We start from the raw sequence: 17,645 nt of genomic DNA, 5'->3' as shown, positions 1-17,645 counted from the left end.
CTAATCTCAGTTCCTTAGGGGGTTGTTTTCCATTTCTGCTCTTTGGTCTGCCACATCTGGTCTCTCGTAAGGTTTACCATATTAGTATTGCAATGACAGTTTTTAAAACTTACTCTTAATTTAACATTATTCTGTAACATGGACTTTGAAATTTTCATTTTTCATATTATGCCAATGCTCTTATTAATGTACCTGTTCATTCTTCCTTTGCTGTATATATTTTCTGCATGTTTATAGTAATGAATCATTTGTCATTTCAGTGTGAAAAATTAAATTCTGATAATGAAGATCTCCTGGCTCGTATTGAGACACTACAGTCTAATGCCAAGTTATTAGAAGTGCAGCTTTTAGAAGTCCAGAGAACCAAAGCAATCGTAGACAAAGAATTAGAAGCTGAAAAACTTCAGAAAGAACAGAAAATAAAGGTAAAAGCAATCCTGTGAGATTCACATATATATATATATATATGTATGATGTATTTACCAAAATATTATTTAAATGAAGGGAAGACTTACTAAAGAGTAGTATGTATGAATATGGCAGAGCTTATTAATTCCTTAATAAATACCAACCAAAAATTTGAGAATCCATGCTGTGATTTGGGGGTATATGTTTTTTAAACATTGAAATATTACCAACCTTTTTGTATTTTAGTGTGTCAGATATATTTTAAAGATCCTTACAAATACCTTTTTATTTTATTTTATTTTTTTAATTTTTTATTGCATTTTAGGTTTTGGGGTACATGTGCAGAACATGCAAGACAGTTGCATAGGTACACACATGCCAGTGTGTTTTGCTTCCTTTCTCCCCTTCACCCACATTTGGCATTTCTCCCCAGGCTATCCCTCCCCACCTCCCCGCCCTCTGCTGGCCCTCCCCTTTTCCCCCCAGTGGACCCCTGTGTTTAGTACTCCCCTCCCTGTGTCCATGTGATCTCATTTTTCATCACCCGCCAATGAGTGAGAATATGCGGTATTTCATTTTCTGTTCTTGTGTCAGTTTGCTGAGAATGATGTTCTCCATTCATCCATGTCCCTACAAACGACATGAACTCATCATTTCTGATTGCTGCATAATATTTCATGGTGTATATGTGCCACATTTTCCCACTCCAGTCTGTCATCAGTGGGCATTTGGGTTGATTCCAGGTCTTTGCTATTGTAAACAGTGCTGCAATGAACATTCGTGTGCATGTGTCCTTATAGTAGAATGATTTATAGTCCTTTGGATATATACCCAGTAATGGGATTGCTGGGTCAAATGGAATTTCTATTTCTAAGGCCTTGAGGAATCGCCACACTATCTTCCATAATGATTGAACAAATTTACACTCCCACCAACAGTGTAAAAGTGTTCCTTTTTCTCCACATCCTCTCCAGCATCTGTTGTCTCCAGATTTTTTAATGATCGCCATTCTAACTGGCGTGAGATGGTATCTCAATGTGGTTTTGATTTGCATCTCTCTAATGACCAGTGACGATGAGCATTTTTTCATATGATTGTTGGCCTCATGTAAGTCTTCTTTCGTAAAGTATCTGTTCATATCCTTTGCCCATTTTTGAATGGGCTTGTTTGTTTTTTTCCTGTAAATCTGTTTGAGTTCTTTGTAAATTCTGGATATCAGCCCTTTGTCAGATGGGTAAACTGCAAACATTTTTTCCCATTCTGTTGGTTGCCGATCCACTCTAGTGACTGTTTCTTTTGCTGTGCAGAAGCTGTGGAGTTTCATTAGGTCCCATTTGTCTATTTTGGCTTTTGTTGCCAATGCTTTTGGTGTTTTGTTCATGAAGTCCTTGCCTACTCCTATGTCCTGATGGTGTTGCCTAGATTTCCTTCTAGGGTTTTTATGGTGCCAGGTCTTATGTTTAAGTCTTTAATCCATCTGGAGTTAATTTTAGTGTAAGGTGTCAGGAAGGGGTCCAGTTTCTGCTTTCTGCACATGGCTAGCCAGTTTTCCCAACAGCATTTATTAAACAGGGAATCCTTTCCCCATTGCTTGTTTTTGTCAGGTTTATCAAAGATTGTATGGTTGTAGATATGTTGTGTTGCCTCCGATGCCTCTGTTTTGTTCCATTGGTCTATATCTCTGTTTTGGTACCAGTACCATGCTGTTTTGATTACTGTAGCCTTATAGTATAGTTTGAAATCCGGTAGTGTGATGCCCCCCGCTGTGTTCTTTTTACTGAGAATTGACTTGGCTATGGGGGCTCTCTTTTGGTTCCATATGAAGTTCGTGGTGGTTTTTTCCAGTTCTGTGAAGAAAGTCAATGGTAGCTTGATGGGGATAGCATTGATTCTGTAAATTACTTTCGGCAGTATAGCCATTTTCACGATATTGATTCTTCCTAACCATGAACATGGAATGTTTCTCCATCTGTTTGTGTCCTCTCTGATTTCGTTGAGCAGTGGTTTGTAGTTTTCCTTGAAGAGGTCACTTACGTTTTTTGTGAGTTGTATTCCAAGGTATTTTATTTTTTGTAGCAATTGTGAATGGCAGTTCATTCTTAATTTCGCTTTCTTTAAGTCTGTTATTGGTGTAGAGGAACACTTATGATTTTTGCACATTGATTTTATATCCTGAAACTTTGCTGAAGTTGCTTATCAGTTTCAGGAGTTTTTGGGCTGAGGCAATGGGGTCTTCTAGGTATACTATCATGTAGTCTGCAAATAGAGACAATTTGGCTTCCACCTTTCCTATTTGAATACCCTTTATTTCTTTTTCTTGCCTGATTGCTGTGGCTAGAACTTCCAGTACTATATTGAATAGGAGTGGTGACAGACGGCATCCTTGTCTAGTGCCGGATTTCAAAGGGAATGCTTCCAGTTTTTGCCCATTCAATATGATATTTGCTGTTGGTTTGTCATAAATAGCTTTTATTACTTTGAGATATGTTCCATCGATACCGAGTTTATTGAGGGTTTTTAGCATAAAGGGCTGTTGAATTTTGTCAAATGCCTTCTCTGCATCAATTGAGATAATCATGTGGTTTTGTTTTTGGTTCTGTTTATGTGGTGAATTACTTTGATAGACTTGCGTATTTTGAACCAGCCTTGCATCCCCAGGATGAATCCTACTTGATCATGATGGATAAGTTTTTTGATGTGCTGTTGCAATCGGCTTGCCAATATTTTATTGAAGATTTTTGCATCTATGTTCATCATGGATATTGGCCTGAAGTTTTCTTTTCTTGTTGGGTCTCTGCCGGGTTTTGGTATCAGGATGATGTTGGTCTGATAAAATGATTTGGGAAGTATTTCCTCCTTTTGGATTATTTGGAATAGTTTCAGAAGGAATGGTACCAGCTCCTCTTTGTGTGTCTGGTAGAATTCGGCTGTGAACCCATCTGGGCCTGGGCTTTTTTTGTGTGGTAGGCTCTTAATTGCTGCCTCGACTTCTGACCTTGTTATTGGTCTATTCATAGTTTCAGCTTCCTCCTGGTTTAGGCTTGGGAGGACACAGGAGTCCAGGAATTGATCCATTTCTTCCAGGTTTACTAGTTTATGTGCATAGAGTTGTTTGTAATATTCTCTGATGATGGTTTGAATTTCTGTGGAATCTGTGGTGATTTCCCCTTTGTCATTTTTTATTGCATCTATTTGGTTGTTCTCTCTTTTCTTTTTTATCAGTCTGGCTAGTGGTTTGTCTATTTTGTTGATCTTTTCAAAAAACCAGCTCTTGGATTTATTGATTTTTTTGAAGGGTTTTTCGTGTCTCAATCTCCTTCAGTTCAGTTCTGATCTTTGTTATTTCTTTTCTTCTGCTAGGTTTTGAGTTTTTTTGATCTTGCTCCTCTAGCTCATTCAATTTTGATGATAGGGCGTCAATTTTGGATCTCTCCATTCTCCTCATATGGGCACTTATTGCTATATATTTTCCTGTAGAGACTGCTTTAAATGTGTCCCAGAGATTCTGGCATGTTGTGTCTTCATTCTCATTGGTTTCGAAGAACTTCTTTATTTCTGCCTTCATTTCATTGTTTACCCAGTCAACATGCAAGAGCCAGTTGTTCAGTTTCCATGAAGCTGTGTGGTTCTGGGTTGGTTTCTGAATTCTGAGTTCTAACTTGATTGCACTATGGTCTGAGAGGCTGTTTGTTATGATTTCAGTTGTTTTGCATTTGCTGAGCAGTGCTTTACTTCCAATTATGTGGTCAATTTTAGAGTAGGTGTGATGTGGTGCTGAGAAGAATGTATATTCTGTGGATTTGGGGTGGAGAGTTCTGTAAATGTCTATCAGGTTTGCTTGTTCCAGGTCTGAGTTCAAGCCCTGGATATCCTTGTTGATTTTCTGTCTGGTTGATCTGTCTAATATTGACAGTGGAGTGTTAAAGTCTCCCACTATTATTGTGTGGGAGTCTAAGTCTCTTTGTAAGTCATTAAGAACTTGCCTTATGTATCTGGGTGCTCCTGTATTGGGTCCATATATGTTTAGGATCGTTAGCTTTTCTTGTTGTATCGATCCTTTTACCATTATGTAATGGCCTTCTTTGTCTCTTTTGATCTTTGTTGCTTTAAAGTCTATTTTATCAGAGATGAGAATTGCAACTCCTGCTTTTTTTTTGCTCTCCGTTTGCTTGGTAAATCTTCCTTCATCCCTTTATTTTGAGCCTTTGTGTATCCTTACATGTGAGATCGGTTTCCTGGATACAGCACACTGATGGGTTTTGGCTTTTTATTTAATTTGCCAGTCTTTGTCTTTTGATTGGTGCATTTAGTCCATTTACATTTAGGGTTAATATTGTTATGTGTGAATTTGATACTGCCATTTTGATGCTAGCTGGCTGTTTTGCCTGTTAGTTGTTGTAGATTCTTCATTATGTTGATGCTCTTTAGCATTTAGTGTGATTTTGGAATGGCTGGTACTGATTGATCCTTTCTATGTGTAGTGCCTCTTTGAGGAGCTCTTGTAAAGCAGGCCTGGTGGTGACAAAATCTCTGAGTACTTGCTTGTTCACAAAGGATTGTATTTTTCCTTCACTTATAAAGCTCAGTTTGGCTGGATATGAAATTCTGGGTTGACAGTTCTTTTCTTTAAGGATGTTGAATATTGGCCCCCACTCTCTTCTGGCTTGTAGGGTTTCTGCCGAGAGATCTGCTGTGAGTCTGATGGGCTTCCCTTTGTGGGTGACCCGACCTTTCTCTCTGGCTGCCCTTAGTATTTTTTCCTTCATTTCAACCCTGGTGAATCTGATGATTATGTGCCTTGGGGTTGCTCTTCTTTCGGAATATCTTTGCGGTGTTCTCTGTATTTCCTGCATTTGAGTGTTGGCCTGCCTTGCTAGGTGGGGGAAATTTTCCTGGATTTTATCCTGAAGAGTATTTTCCAGCTTGGATTCATTTTCTTCGTCACATTCTGGTACGCCTATCAAACGCAGGTTAGGTCTCTTCACATAGTCCCACATTTCTTGGAGACTTTGTTCTTTCCTTTTTGTGCTTTTTTCTCTAATCTTGGTTTCTCATTTTATTTCATTGAGTTGATCTTCGACTTCTGATATTCTTTCTTCTGCTTGGTCAATTCGGCTGTTGAAACTTGTGCATGCTTCGCGAAGTTCTCGTGTTGTGTTTTTCAGCTCCTTCAATTCATTCATATTCCTCTCTAAGTTATCCATTCTTGTTATCATTTCCTTGAATCTTTTTTCAATGTTCTTAGTGTCTTTGCATTGATTTAAAACATGGTCCTTTAGCTCACAAAAGTTTCTCATTATCCACCTTTTGAAGTCTAATTCCATCATTTTGTCACAGTCATTCTCCGTCCAGCTTTGTTCCCTTGCTGGTGAGGAGTTTTGGTCCTTTCTAGGAGGCGAGATGTTCTGGTTTCAGGTGTTTTCCTCCTTTTTGCGCTGGTTTCTTCCCATCTTTGTGGATTTATCCACCTGTCATCTGAGTAGTTGCTGACTTTTCGATTGGGTCTCTGAGTGGACGCCCAGATTGTTGATGATGAAGTATTTCTGTTACTTGGTTTTCCTTCTACCAGTCTAGCCCCTCCACTGTACAACTGCTGAGGTCCACTCCAGGCCCTGCTTGTCTGGGGTGCACCTATAGCAGCTGTGTAACAGTGAGGGATGCTGCCAGTTTCTTTTTCTGCTATTTTTGTCCCAGAATGATGCCTGCCAAATGTCAGTCTTCTGGATATAGAGGGGTCAGGGAGCTGCTTGAGTAGACAGTCTATACTTTATAGGAGCTCAATTGCTGAGCTGTGAGCTCTGTTGTTCATTCAGGGCTGTTAGGCTGCTACGTTTAATTCTGCTGCAGCAGAACTCATAAAAAGAACCCTTTTTGTCTCAGATGCTCTGTCTCGGGGGGTTGGGGCTTTCTTTATGAGTGTTCGTTGTGCTGTCCTGCCCAGCTAGGAGGCAGTCTAATCACTATTTGCCTTCCGAGGCTCCGCCCTGCTTGTGTGAGGTCTGCCCTGTTGCTACAGGCTCTGCCCTGCTGCTGCGGTCTCCGCCCTGCTGCCACGGGCTACGCCCTGCGGCTTAGTCTCTCTGTTGTGGTGGGTTGCCTCGGCAACAGCAGGCTGCGTCATTAATGGGAGTGTAACCTCAGTAGGGGCGGATAGCCTCGGTAATGGCGGACGCCCCTCCCCCACCGAGCTTCACCGTCCTGGGGTCAGCTGTGCCCGCATTGAAACTCTCCACCCGGAGTGTTTGGAATCGCCATTTTGTTTGTCCCACTGCGCTGGCCCAAGCGCCGTTTCCCTGAAATCTCCTGGCTGGCTCACTGTTCAAGTCCCGTTCAATCAGATGGATATGCCAATCTGCCCTCTCAAGTCTCAGATTGCCAGTTAAACAGGGCACCTGGATGAGTGCGCTTTGTGCGGAGCACTGTGGAGCGCCGCTGCGCTGTAGCGCCAGCCGCCGGCCACCAGCTACACCAGCCAAAACCACTGTGCTGGTGTCCCGCATCTCTTTTATACCTGGGAATTTCCCCGTTCTGTGGGCAACAAAGATCCGTCTGGAAATGCGGCCCAGACTCACCCTCCGTGCGTTCACTGAGAGCTTCAATCCTGGGTTGTTCTCACCGCACCATCTTGAGTCGATCCCCCACAAATACCTATTTAATGTTGATTGGGTTGTGTGATTTGTTTTTATTTTTAATTTCAGGAACATGCCACTGCTGTAAATGAACTTGAAGAACTTCGGATACAACTTCAAAAGGAAAAGAAACAGCTGCAGAAAACCATGCAAGAATTAGAGCTGGTTAAAAAGGTAAAGTAAAACACTAGGTTCAAAAGTGATATCAATATTCACTTTGTCTTCTTTTGTTTGAAACGATGTCGCTCTGTGGCCCAGGCTGGATGCAGTGGTGTGATCTTGGCTCTCTGCAACCTCCGCCTCCTGGGTTCAAGCAATTATCCTGCCTCAGCCTCCTGAGTAGCTGAGATTCCAGGCTTGCACCACGACGCCTGGCTAATTTTTTGTATTTTTAGTAGAGACAGGGTTTCACCATTCTGGTCAGGCTCACCTGAACTCCTGACCTCAAATGATCTGCCCACCTTGGCCTCCCAAGTGTTGGAATTGGATCTGAGGGCGATCTGACTGCGACATATGTCACCCCATTGACCACCAGGGTTGATTCGGCTGATCTGGCTGGTTAGGCGGGTGTCCCCTTCCTCCCTCACCACTCCATGTGCCTCCCTCCCAAAGCTGCTCACTCAGTCGAAGAGGACGACCATCCCCAACAGAGGAGAACTGGTCTTTGGTTAAGGGTATATGAATAGCTGCACTCCCCTGCTAGAACTTCCAAACAAGCTCTCAAGATCCAAAGTGCTGGGATTACAGGTGTGAGAGCCACCGCACCCAGCCTGCATTGTTAAACTATTCTGTGCATGTTGAAAAATATTTTAGAATGTTACTTGTGGTACTAAAATAATGCTTTATAAATTGCTTGCTCAAAAAATTGAAAATTTAACTTCTCTACCAGTCCTTTCAAAAGAATCTAGGGTTATAAGATTTGGTTTGGCATTTCATTTTGTATATATGATTATTGTAAGACAGATTAAGATATAATTAATGTAAAAGCTTGAAATTTGTATTAAAACTTTGGCTGACTTTACTCCTTCAAAGATTAGGCTAAAAAGAAATGTACTATAAGAGCCATTTTAAATATTCTTTTATAAATAAGAGTTCCACATGATAGAACTGCCAGTTGTAGTTACAGTTATAATGAAATCAACTGAAACTAAGAAAATTGGGTTAAAGTATTAGAAAATATTTTGTGAAATTAAAATCTAGAAAATATCCAATCTATTTCTTTGTTACAATGTAAATTATTTCAGTATTACAGAAAAGCACCTGTTTATTCCTGTGGCATCATTTTAGCAATTTTACAAATAACTGATCTAGTATTATGTGAATCTTTTATTTATAAAATGTGCAGGATGCCCAACAAACCACATTGATGAATATGGAAATAGCTGATTATGAACGTTTGATGAAAGAACTAAATCAAAAGTTAACTAATAAAAACAACAAGATAGACGATTTGGAGCAAGAAATAAAAATTCAAAAACAGAAACAAGAAACCTTACAAGAAGAAATAAGTGAGTTAAAGAAAATTAACTTTACCTTACAATTATTTCATCATAACAACTTCATTGGGCGGGGGCATTAGTTGTTTATTTCACCAGACTTTAACTGCCAGTTAGGTGTTTAACACAGTGATACATGTTACTAGCGATCAGAATGGGTGTAAAACCATTTGCCATTAAGATGTTTATAGTCCACATTTATTCACTTTAACATTTCTTAAATACCTTGCTGTTTTCTGATCTGGATTAAATAAGATTGTCTATGGGTTGTAATTGTTAAAACTGGGAGATGGGTACAGTAGAATTGATTTTATTGTTATCACTATTTTCACGTATGTTGAAATATTCCATAATAGAAGTCTAAAACAGGTTTCTTTTAAAGGTAAGCCAATACAAATAAGACACTCATCATTTGTGTATTTAATTCACTCATAAAAATTTTTTCATCTTTTTCTGCTGAAATTATTTCTTGTACTAGCTTCGTTACAGGCCTTAGTACAACAGTATGAAGAAAAAAACACCAAAATCAAGCAATTGCTTGTGAAAACCAAAAAAGAACTGGCAGATTCAAAGCAAGCAGTACGTTATTTTTCAGTTTCATATTGTAGCACTTGTTCATAGTTTATGAGTAATATTTTTAAAAATCTAACCAAGATTCTTGTTCTTTAGGAAACTGATCACTTAATACTTCAAGCATCTTTAAAAGGTGAGCTGGAGGCAAGCCAGCAGCAAATAGAAGTCTATAAAGTAAGGTTCTTTTTACTTTTTAAAGTTAAAAAAAAATTTTTGTGTGTGTAGAAGTGAGATACCATTTAGAGACAAGGATTTATTCTATAAGGAATTTTAGAAAGATTTCTCAACATTTTGAGGAAGTTGCAACAATAAATCAAGTCTAGCATATAATGAGAATATTGTTTAGCTCAAGCTAGATTATTTTCGTACATTTGGAAATTCGTAATACACTATAGAATAGTGCAAAATAAAATAAGCATGTATCTGAACTTTCTGAATGATATTGCAGTCACAAGAAAGTTTATAAAATGATTTTATATGTTTGCTATTTGTATTTTTTAAATATATAATGTCTTGAAGTATTTAAACATTGTATGTTAAATAGTCTGGGATTTTTAAAAAATTTTTTTGATTAGTGTTGGTTTAAGAAAAGATATTTTAGTGAGAAAATGTTCTTTTTTTTTTTTTTTTTTTGAGACGGAGTTTTGCTCCTTACCCAGGCTGGAGTGCAATGGCGCAATCTCGGCTCACTGCAACCTCCGCCTCCCGGGTTCAGGCAATTCTCCTGCCTCAGCCTCCTGAGTAGCTGGGATTACAGGCACGCGCCACCGTGCCCAGCTAATTTTTTATATTTTTAGTAGAGACGGGGTTTCACCATGTTGACCAGGATGGTCTCAATCTCTTAACCTCGTGATCCACCCGCCTCGGCCTCCCAGAGTGCTGGGATTACAGGCTTGAGCCACCGCGCCAGGCCGAAAATGTTCTTAATTGTCTCTACTTTTTGTACTTTTTCAATAATACATAAAAATATTTCAGTAATTATGCCTTATGTATACTTATGTCTTAAACCTAAAGTTTGTGTTGTAAGAAAAACCTCTTTAGTGATGGTATGATTTGCTAGAGCTAAATTTAAAGATTTACCCCCAGATACAGCTGGCTGAAATAACATCAGAGAAACACAAAATCCATGAGCACCTGAAAACCTCTGCAGAACAGCACCAGCGCACGCTAAGTGCGTACCAGCAGAGAGTGACAGCGCTGCAGGAAGAGAGCCGGACTGCCAAGGTGTGTTCTTCAGGGAAGGCACAGCAAGCCACCAGGATTTTATTATTGTCTAGTCCGTGGTTTACTCCAGGGCAGTGCTCTACCTTTTAAGTATTTTGCTGTTAAGAGCACTTCCTAGATTAAAACCTCATTCAGTTAATCTGGCTCTAACCCCAGTCCCATGCCAACCCTAATTGTAACTTGGATCACTTTTTTTGCTAAAAGAAAAAACAGGTTTTTTCCATTTCAACCTTGTTTTGCAGTTTAGTTATATAAGAAAGTCACTTATTTATAAAAGTTTTTATTATTAAAACAGTGTGACAGTTCTTTCTGAGGGCTAAATGATTATAACATTTTCATAGGATGGCTTTGGGGGCCCTACTTTCTTGTCATCAATATCCAAAACAGACACAGTGCAGTGGTTGTGTTAGATGCAGGTATTATCTAAGCAATCATGGCAACACTGTTGTGGGAATTTACAGATCACTTCAAGAAACTGGAAGACCTAGAACTTAACATTTACCACCCTATTTTGAAAACCAAAGTTCAAATAACTTAATTCCTTGAGTTAATTTTTCTCAAATTTATAAAAAGAGGGGATATCATAAAAGAAAATCTTTATTATAAAGTCCCAAAAGCACATAGTGCCACTAAAAAAATGTATGGTTGGTAAATTAAGCTACAGGGTAGAAGATATGGTAGAAACAGATCTCTTATCAAAAAAAAATTATATTATTGCAAGGCCTTTAAAAAGCATAAGGCTTCCCAACTCAAAAACATGATGTTTGAGACAGTAGATATCCTAATTAACCTGATTTGCTTATTACACATTGTATGCATCCATCAAAATATCACATGTACCCCATAAATATGTACAGTTATTTATCAATTAAAAAAATTGTTTTAAGTGTAAGGCCAACAGAAGTATACTTTTTAGCAAAGTTAATCGAGAAACCAAAAAGAATGTCAGCTATTTTTCTCATTTCGAAAACAGGTTTTCATCTCAATTTGTTAATCTCTGAAAGAAAATTGAAGGACCTTGTTACAACAGAAAATTTTTCTCTCTTTTGAATGCTGTAGGCAGAACAAGCTACTATAACCTCTGAATTTGAGAGCTACAAAGTCCGAGTTCATAATGTTCTAAAACAACAGAAAAATAAATCTGTGTCTCAGGCTGAAACTGAGGGAGCTAAACAAGAAAGGTAAAATCTAAATTAAATATGTAGAGTTTTCCTCCCACAATGCAGGTTCTTCACCAAGTAGATTGAAAAATCCTATTAAGATTTTTTTTGAGACAGTTTTGCTCTCATTGTCCAGGCTGGAGTCTAGTGGCAAAATATCGGCTCACTGCTACCTCTGCCTCCTGGGTTCAATATATTCCCATGCCTTAGCCTCCTGAGTAGTGGGGATTACAGCTGCACACCACCACGCCCAGCTAATTTTCATATTTTTAGTAGAGATGGGGTTTCACCATACTGGCCAGGCTGGTCTCAAACTCTTGACCTCAGATGATCCACCTGCCTTGGCCTCTCCAGAGTGCTGGGATTACAGGTGTGAGCCACCACACCCAGCTTAAAATTCTATTATGATTTTTAACTGTGGAATTATGTATATTGTTACCAAGGAGAATAGAATTTCTTGGCTTCACTGAACTTCATTAAAAAGGACACTGTCGCAGACTCTAAAATTAGATGTTAAAGTGCACCTGCAAAGCCAGGATATGAGATATAAGCTAACAGTTCAGTTTTGTCTTAATAAGATCTTGTCATAGTAGAAATACGGGCATTAAAATTATGTTATGATTCGTTTTTCCAATTTTGAAAATTTAGAGAAGTAAAATAATAAAAATGCTGAGTATACTTATCTGCTATTAATTAGAATAAACAAGTTGCTTTAAAGTATTTTGCTTATTTCAAAAAATTTTAAATTTAGTACTGAATTTTGGTCTAGATTATATCTGGCTCTTACTGTTCTAAACAAGACTAATTATTCTGCAATTTTTGTATGTTTATGTTTCTGTTACTTTCATTTAGAAATCTTAAATATAGAGACTATAGATTGAAACATAGTATTTTCTCTCCAGTAGCTCATTATATGAAGGGGAAACTAGATATTGATAGATTTAATAAATATAAAAATGTCACCATTTGCAAAAGCCATTTTTGACCATGCCTAAATTTTGAGTTCAAATTATTTTAATGTAAATCCTTTGTGTTCCTTCTACTTTCTTATAAATACATTTTTTTAAAAAGAAACTGATAGGGTATTGTACTCATTGTAGCAGAATTAGGATTTTAACTATTTCTACCTAGATTTTTTTTCCAAGTCATGAAGAAAAGACCTGCTTTTCTTTAGGAATTATCTTTCACTGTAATTTGGTCTGACATACCATTCTTATAACAATTTAAGAACCGTGTGAGTATGCTGGGTGTAGTGGTTCACACCTGTAATCCCAGCACTTTGGGAATCCAAAGCTGGTGGATCATCTGAGGTCAGGAGTTCAAGACCAACCTGGCCAACATGGTGAAACCCTATTTCTACTAAAAATAAAAAATTAGTTGAACCTGGTGGTGTGTGCCTATAGTTCCAGCTACTCAGGAGGCTGAGGCAGGAGAATCGCCTGAACCTGCGAGGCAGAGGTTGCAGTGAGCCAAGATTGCGTCACCGCACTCCAGTCTGGGCAACAGAGCCAAACTCCCATCTCAAAAAAAAAAAAAAAAGGTTGAGGGTGAGGTGTTTTGTTTGTTTTTTAACTGACATAGCCCTGTAACATAAAATAGGCTATTTTGATGCCACTTAATGCTCTATTTGAATATGAAATTCTAAATTTTGGAGACATTTTTTGTAAATCTATAATGCCTAAGATTTAAAATCTGGCTATAATATCTTCTGTGCTCTGTTTAATCCTAGTCTTGAATTCTTATGAATATTACATTTCCTTTAGAATCATTCAACAGTATGGCGTTGAAAGATTAAATGGTTAAACTATATTTAAAACCACATAATCAGATTCACCTTTTTCAAAAATTTTTAAAACTGTGTATTTTTTTTTAGGGAACATCTGGAAATGCTGATCGACCAACTAAAAATCAAACTGCAAGATAGCCAAAATAACTTACAGATTAATGTATCTGAACTTCAAACATTACAGTCTGAACATGATACACTGCTGGAAAGGCACAACAAGATGCTGCAGGAAACTGTGTCCAAAGAGGCAGAACTTCGGGAAAAGTAAGATTGTTAGCAGTGCTAACACTGTGCCAGACAACAATGTATTTCTTTGTTGAAACTTCTAATATGTTGCTCCTTGAGATAAATGCAGATTAGAAAATAAAAAAAAAATAAACATTTCTAAAGGCTTGGTAACTTTGCTTTATCTACCGTAGAGCTTCGCCTTTTACATTGCTTTTGTATTTTGTATTTTTAAGAACAATTAATGTTTGTCTTCTCATCCAATATTCTGCCTTTCCTATAGCCTTCTTGGCTAGGATGTTTCTCTAAAAAAAACAAAAACATACTACTTACCAACTCAGGTGTTAAATCATAAGCATTTTTTTTTCTAGAAGGAAACATCCAAATAGCTGCTAACTGAAAAAGAAAACGCATCTTATCTGCAATTCTGTCTTCAACTTGTCATATTTTGTTCATCACTATAATACTTTTAATAGATGTTAGGAGTACTGGTAAAGCAAGAAATTTTCAACTCCTGTGATAAATTGAGTAGTTAGGACTATTAGGCTGAGGAAAAGAATTATTCATTGAGCATCTTTGATCAAGGGTGTTAAGATACTTTTATCACAGATTTGCTTATGTAATATGTATCTAATCTTATGCTAATCTGAAAAGTGAAAGTACTTAGCTTTTTGTGACTTCTGTCTGTTAACAGTGTAATTTGCATGTTAATCACATAAACCAAAAGTTTCAGGGAAGTTGTACGAGTTTTCTAACTGCCTATCACCAGAGTTTACAATGAGAGTATCTTATATATGGTGATGTTTGCTTGATATTCTCCAACACTAATTCTTTAGGAAAGTTATTGCAAACTACATTGCTAATAACAAATAAAGCACAGTTGATTTTTCTAAAGTAATTCAATCTTTCAATAACTGTTTTTTGAGCACCTACTATGTGCCAGTCACTTTTCATAGCATTTTAAGTTATCTTTAGGAGTCTTTCCTCTTCTTCAGAAATATTAAAAACTAATGGTATTGTTACTGTCTGTGCCCAAGTATGAACAAATAGCCTTCTCTTTAGTCTCCACTTTTAAAAATATTTTAATATTCATACTTCAGATTGTGAAAATGGTTCCAGAGGAATGTGTTAATTAGGCTAACTAGTTAATATCTGTATTACCATAGAGACTACAGTTAATATAAACACCTCATTAGCAACTGAGACAGAACAGTAAACTATCAGCACAGTCATTCTGATTCCAGATGGGGATTTAAGCATTTAGCTTTCAAGTAGGTAAATTCAGAAATGTCAGTGATAATGCCTGAAAACTAGACACTTTACCCTCCTCTAATTTTTATCCTGCGTAGACTATTTTTGTGACTACCAATGGTTCTTCCTTTAGTTTCTTGGTAGATATTGTTTGAACAAAATGCTTGCACAGAAATGTGTATATATTTCTAGACTCGTTAATCATTATGAACTTAGTAATTAAGATTTCTTTTCTGAAACATGGTGTTTTTATTGCATTTCTCCCTTCAGCCACTAAACCCTGTTTTAAACCTTATATGGTGTGCATATGTGTAGCAAGTAGAAAAAAATCTCTTGGAAAAGTATAGGCTAAACTGTTAACAAGGTTTATCTACCTGTGGAATTGGGATTTTATCCTGCCAGGCATGAGAATAATTAATGAGGGGCTTTTAGTTTTTTTTGTTTTGTTTTGTTTTGTTTTTTGAGACGGAGTTTCGTTCTTGTTACCCAGGCTGGAGTGCAATGGCGCAATCTCGGCTCACCGCAACCTCCGCCTCCTGGGTTCAGACAATTCTCCTAGCTGGGATTACAGGCACACGCCACCGTGCCCAGCTAATTTTTTTTTTTTTTTTTGAGACGGAGTTTCGCTCCTGTTACCCAGGCTGGAGTGCAATGGCACAATCTCAGCTCACCGCAACCTCCGCCTCCTGGGTTCAGGCAATTCTCCCACCTCAGCCTCTCGAGTAGCTGGGATTACAGGCACACACCACCATGCCCAGCTAATTTTTTGTATTCTTAGTAGAGACAGGGTTTCACCATGTTGACCAGGACTCGGTCTCGATCTCTTGACCTTGTGATCCACCCACCTTGGCCTCCCAAAGTGTTGAGATTACGGGCGTGAGCCACCGCTCCCGGCCCGTGAATTTTTTTTTTTTTTTTTTGAGACGGAGTTTCGCTCTTGTTACCCAGGCTGGAGTGCAATGGCGCAATCTCGGCTCACCACAACCTCCACGTCCTGGGTTCAAGCAATTCTCCCGCCTCAGCCTCCCCACTAGCTGGTACTACAGGCGCGCGCCACCATGCCCAGCTAATTTTTGTATTTTTAGTAGAGACGGGGTTTCACCACATTGACCAGGATGGTCTCGATCTCTCGACCTCGTGATCCACCCGCCTCGGCCTCCCAAAGTGCTGGGATTATAGGCGTGAGCCACCGCGCCGGCCCCGTAAATTATTTTCAATGCTAATTGCTCATTTATGTGATATTGTCAGGACGTATGTTGCAAAAGTAATTCTACTAGATTGTGAGTTCCATGAGAGCTAAGAGCAGGAACTGCATTGTTTACTTGGTTGAAACTTGAAGTAGATACTTCAGATAGTTACTTTCCTGCTCTTAGTTCTCATGGAACTCACAATCTAGTAAAATTACTTTTGAACTCACAATCTAGTAGAATTACTTTTGAACTCACAATCTAGAATTACTTTTGCAATATACGTCCTGACAATATCACATTAATGAGCAATTAGCATTGAAAATAATTTACGGGGCCGGGCGCAGTGGCTCACGCCTGTAATCCCAGCACTTTGGGAGGCCGAGGCGGGTGGATCACGAGGTCGAGAGATCGAGACCATCCTGGTCAAGGTGGTGAAACCCCGTCTCTACTAAAAATACAAAAATTAGCTGGGCATGGTGGGGCGTGCCTGTAGTCCCAGCTACTTGGGAGGCTGAGGCGGGAGAATTGCTTGAACCCAGGAGGCGGAGGTTGTGGTGAGCTGAGATGGTGCCATTGCACTCCTGCCTGGGTAACAAAAGCGAAACTCCGTCTCAAAAAAAAAAAAAATTCACGGGCCGGGCACGGTGGCTCACGCCTGTAATCCCAGCACTTTGGCAGGCCGAGGCGGGTGAATCATAAGGTCAAGAGATCGAGACCATCCTGGTCACTATGGTGAAACCTTGTCTCTACTAAAAATACTTTTTTTTTCTCATGGCTTTTGCATTTTTTTAATTTTTATGAGAGAATTCTGTGGATCTCTGGTATAAAAGGAAATGGGTTGTTGTTGTTTAACTGAAGCCAAACATATAAAACATGAAAACTACAAGTAAACCATTAAAAGTGATGGTTCCCAAATTGTAGGCCCACTGGTAAGTTTCAGGCTGAGTACCTAAAAATCACATTGAAACTGCTAAAAGTAGGGAATTCCCAGAATCATTACTGGAGATCCTGAGTTAGTGGGTTTAAATGAAAACTGGATATCTCTGTTTTTTGACAAGGTACATGAATGATTCTCATGTGCAGTGAAATTTGAAACAGCTAGAGTAAACCAAGTCTGTGTTTGTGGTTCAGTTACTTTACTCAAAAATGGATACTTTCCTCTGAAGTTTTCTGAGTATATCAAGACTGTGGGGTTTTTTTTTCTGTTTTGTTTTGTTTTTGTTTGTTTGTTTTCAAGGCAGTAGAGAAAAGGGAGGTTAATCTTATTTATTTGAGCTACCACATACAGTGACATGAAGAAGTGGACTAATTAAAAGTATAATTATTGGCCGGGCACGGTGGCTCAAGCCTGTAATCCCAGCACTTTGGGAGGCTGTGGTGGGTGGATCAAGAGGTCAAGAGATCGAGACCGTCCTGGTCAACATGGTGACACCCTGTCTCTACTAAAAATACAAAAAATTAGCTGGGCATGGTGGCGCGTGCCTGTAATCCCAGCTACTCAGGAGGCTGAGGCAGGAGAATTGCCTGAACCCAGGAGGCGGAGGTTGTGGTGAGCCGATATTGCGCGATTGCACTCCAGCCTGGGTAACAAGAGCGAAACTCCGTCTCAAAAAAAAAAAGTATAATTATTTTATGCCCTAAATATAGTCCTATTTTCTAATGAACCATGAAAGAAGTTCCTAGTCTGGACGACACACACAGTT

The 17,645-nt window shown here is 38.7% G+C and overlaps 1 protein-coding gene across 13 annotated transcripts in view; it reads left to right on the top strand.

The window, feature by feature from the left end:
- GCC2 (GRIP and coiled-coil domain containing 2) overlaps window positions 1–17,645 on the top strand; it is a 79,605-nt gene that overhangs the window by 46,437 nt on the left and 15,523 nt on the right. For all 13 annotated transcript variants that reach the window (XM_078348923.1, XM_017964124.4, XM_078348919.1 and 10 more), the window contains 8 exons: window positions 261–425; window positions 7,107–7,211; window positions 8,383–8,545; window positions 9,012–9,112; window positions 9,203–9,280; window positions 10,193–10,330; window positions 11,390–11,511; window positions 13,364–13,540. In XM_078348923.1, coding sequence (XP_078205049.1) covers window positions 261–425; window positions 7,107–7,211; window positions 8,383–8,545; window positions 9,012–9,112; window positions 9,203–9,280; window positions 10,193–10,330; window positions 11,390–11,511; window positions 13,364–13,540 — 1,049 coding nt within the window. The remainder of the gene's footprint in view (window positions 1–260; window positions 426–7,106; window positions 7,212–8,382; window positions 8,546–9,011; window positions 9,113–9,202; window positions 9,281–10,192; window positions 10,331–11,389; window positions 11,512–13,363; window positions 13,541–17,645) is intronic.

Source organism: Callithrix jacchus, chromosome 14, assembly GCF_049354715.1.
Source record: "Callithrix jacchus isolate 240 chromosome 14, calJac240_pri, whole genome shotgun sequence".
Classification (NCBI taxonomy): domain Eukaryota; kingdom Metazoa; phylum Chordata; class Mammalia; order Primates; family Cebidae; genus Callithrix; species Callithrix jacchus.
Note: the sequence above shows the minus strand (reverse complement) of the source record. Positions and strands in the feature narration are given on the sequence as shown.